This window comes from Photinus pyralis, unplaced genomic scaffold (genome assembly GCF_008802855.1).
Source record: "Photinus pyralis isolate 1611_PpyrPB1 unplaced genomic scaffold, Ppyr1.3 Ppyr1.4_LG7, whole genome shotgun sequence".
NCBI lineage: Eukaryota > Metazoa > Arthropoda > Insecta > Coleoptera > Lampyridae > Photinus > Photinus pyralis.
The window spans coordinates 28,892,102-28,894,541 of NW_022170738.1; the positions used below are offsets into that span (position 1 = coordinate 28,892,102).

General features: G+C 38.3%; 1 protein-coding gene across 1 annotated transcript; it reads right to left on the reverse strand.

Annotated features, from left to right (window-relative positions):
- Positions 1-470: 470 nt before the first annotated feature.
- Positions 471-2,440, reverse strand: LOC116177319 (facilitated trehalose transporter Tret1-like). Its single transcript, XM_031496261.1, has 2 exons — positions 2,286-2,440; positions 471-1,887 (listed from the first exon to the last, which is right to left on the reverse strand). Exons 1-2 carry the CDS (start codon positions 2,341-2,343, stop codon positions 515-517), a joined length of 1,431 nt encoding a protein of 476 aa, XP_031352121.1. The 5' UTR covers positions 2,344-2,440; the 3' UTR covers positions 471-514.

Below are 2,440 nucleotides of genomic sequence, written 5' to 3' on the forward strand. Positions count from 1 at the left end.
GCAGCAGTACGATACGCTTAAGAAGTAGTGCCGCATACAAAATGTGGAACAACCTACTGAAATTGCCTTGTTAGTAATTTCATCCTTCCGGGATTTTCGTCAAAATTTAATCCCGGCGGGACAAAAAGTGACACTTCAGTACTTGTCATAATGGACTGAAGTGGTCACTTTAGTCTCGGAAGTACGAAAAGGTTAATAATCATGTCATCAGACGCTAGTAGTGAAAAAAATATTTTCCCTATGTATTCCAGGCAACGACATTTTACCTTAGGAAAATGTTGCATTTTGCATTTTGTGACAATATACTACTAGTCAAAAAGTGACAATCCTAGGCTAGGGACTTCTTTCAAAGTATGGATTTTTTGAACAAAGTTTTTGGAACAAAGGTTATATCTTATATTTAAAGGCTTTCTGTTTCTGCATGCAGAAAATTCCAACGTGCTAAGGGCAGTTTTCGTAAAACTACATCATTAGTCTTAATAATGTTTAATCAGTGCAATAATTTAGTATACAATCAATGGTTTGTTGTTTCTTTTCCTTTAAGGGCTTCTAGATGAATTTCGGCGCTTTTGGTATTAGGTACGTTTCCTTTAAGAATCTTCTGAATCTCCTCCAAAGACTTCCCTTTGGTTTCGGGTAGATAGAACAAAATGAATGCGATGCTGAATATGCACCAAAAACCAAAAATAAAGAAGGGGACATGGATCCCGTAGCTCACTCTAAACGTTTGATAAATATAGATCGAAAGAAACGAGAATATCACGTAAAGTGCATCAGAAATCGTAATGCCAATCACTTTGACGTTACTTGGAAATAGTTCGGCAGTAAGAACCACTGAAACAGTACCAAATCCGCACCTATAAGCCATACCGTAAATCATCATGGAAATTAGTGGAATCCAATTGTATTCGGTCACGGCAGGAATGTACAGTTGGATGGTAAAATAAGATGCAAAAACGAACAGCAACAAAGTCGTGATTACGGATGATAAAATTAGCATCATCTTTCGTCCTGCTCTGTCGATCAACGGCGACGTAAATATGATTGATGCCAACATTAAGGAAGAAAAAATTATTGCTGCAGCGCTTGGTGCTACTGGCGAGCCAGCACTCTCGAGAATGGAATGAATATTCATAACGACTGCGGTGAAGCCACAAAAATGTACAGAGCAATTGATAACTGCCAAGATCAGTAGTGCCTTCCTGCAACCTTTCAGTAGAAACAGATCGATGACACGTCCTCCATCGGCCTGTTCTTTTGCTATGTTCGAAGAAATTTGTTCTAATTCTGCATCAACATCGTCGGTTTGTCGTAACTTTTGTAAATTTTTCGTGGCTGTCTCGACCTTGTTCTTACTCAACGAATAGTAAGGTGAGTCAGGCATGAAACTAAAACAAATCAATTGTATTATGATAGGTATACTTCCGACTGCCGACGAAATATAAATTGGGACAAAAGGGCCTATGCAAAACATTACTATAATACCAAAAATTAAATTCATTGGCAACAAAGAGCTTAGAAATCCCCGTACTTCTTTGTCGGATATCTCGCCGACATACATCGGAGCCGAAACGTAAACCATTTCACTTGCCACTCCACAGAAAAATCGGGCCACGTAGAGGCACTCTACCGAGACCATTAATGCAATCATCATCCACGCAAGTAGACTTAGCACAGCACTCATGAGAATGGATATTTTACATCCAAACCGTTTAACGGTGAAAATGGCGGTTATTAGTCCAATGCCTCCTCCTACGGAGTACATATTTTGCAGCCACATGACGTCCGTTTCCGTAATTTTAATCTTCGAGTCAGCGGACTGTAGTATCGGGATTATTGGCGCAGCCCAGGAGTACTGCATTCCATCTGATATTGCACTAATGGTAGCTGTAAAAGATTTCATTTATTCAGTTGCGACCCAATAGAGTGTTAATGTATATCTCGAAGGAGGACAATAACTCGAGCATAGGAGAACTGCGAAATTTATAGGTATTTAATTGAGCTAATTTAACAACCTTTTGTTAGAGTAATTTTAAAACGTCATTTTTGCTTTATGGATACTAGTTAAATGGCTATAAAATGTTGCTAGGTTGAAATAATTTACTAACCTTTTTGCAAGTTTTTGGGTTTGGATAAGGACTACTTTCTAAAGTTGATCACTTACAATCTGTTTACCACAGTCCTTTCGACAATCAAGCAAATAATATCTAGACATCTTAATCTACTTATTATGGTAATCAATTATTAATAATGAGAGGCAGATGTTTTTAATTCCAGTCACTCACCTGTATATGCTGCAAGGAACTGGGTCCTTTTGTATGTTTTAAAAGGCTTCACAATCATTTCGGATACTAATTATCGGGTGCTGGCTAAGTCAGAGCTCGTCGCCGATTGATCACCTTCGCATTGTACAATCGTTATCAAATAAGTGAGATCCTGG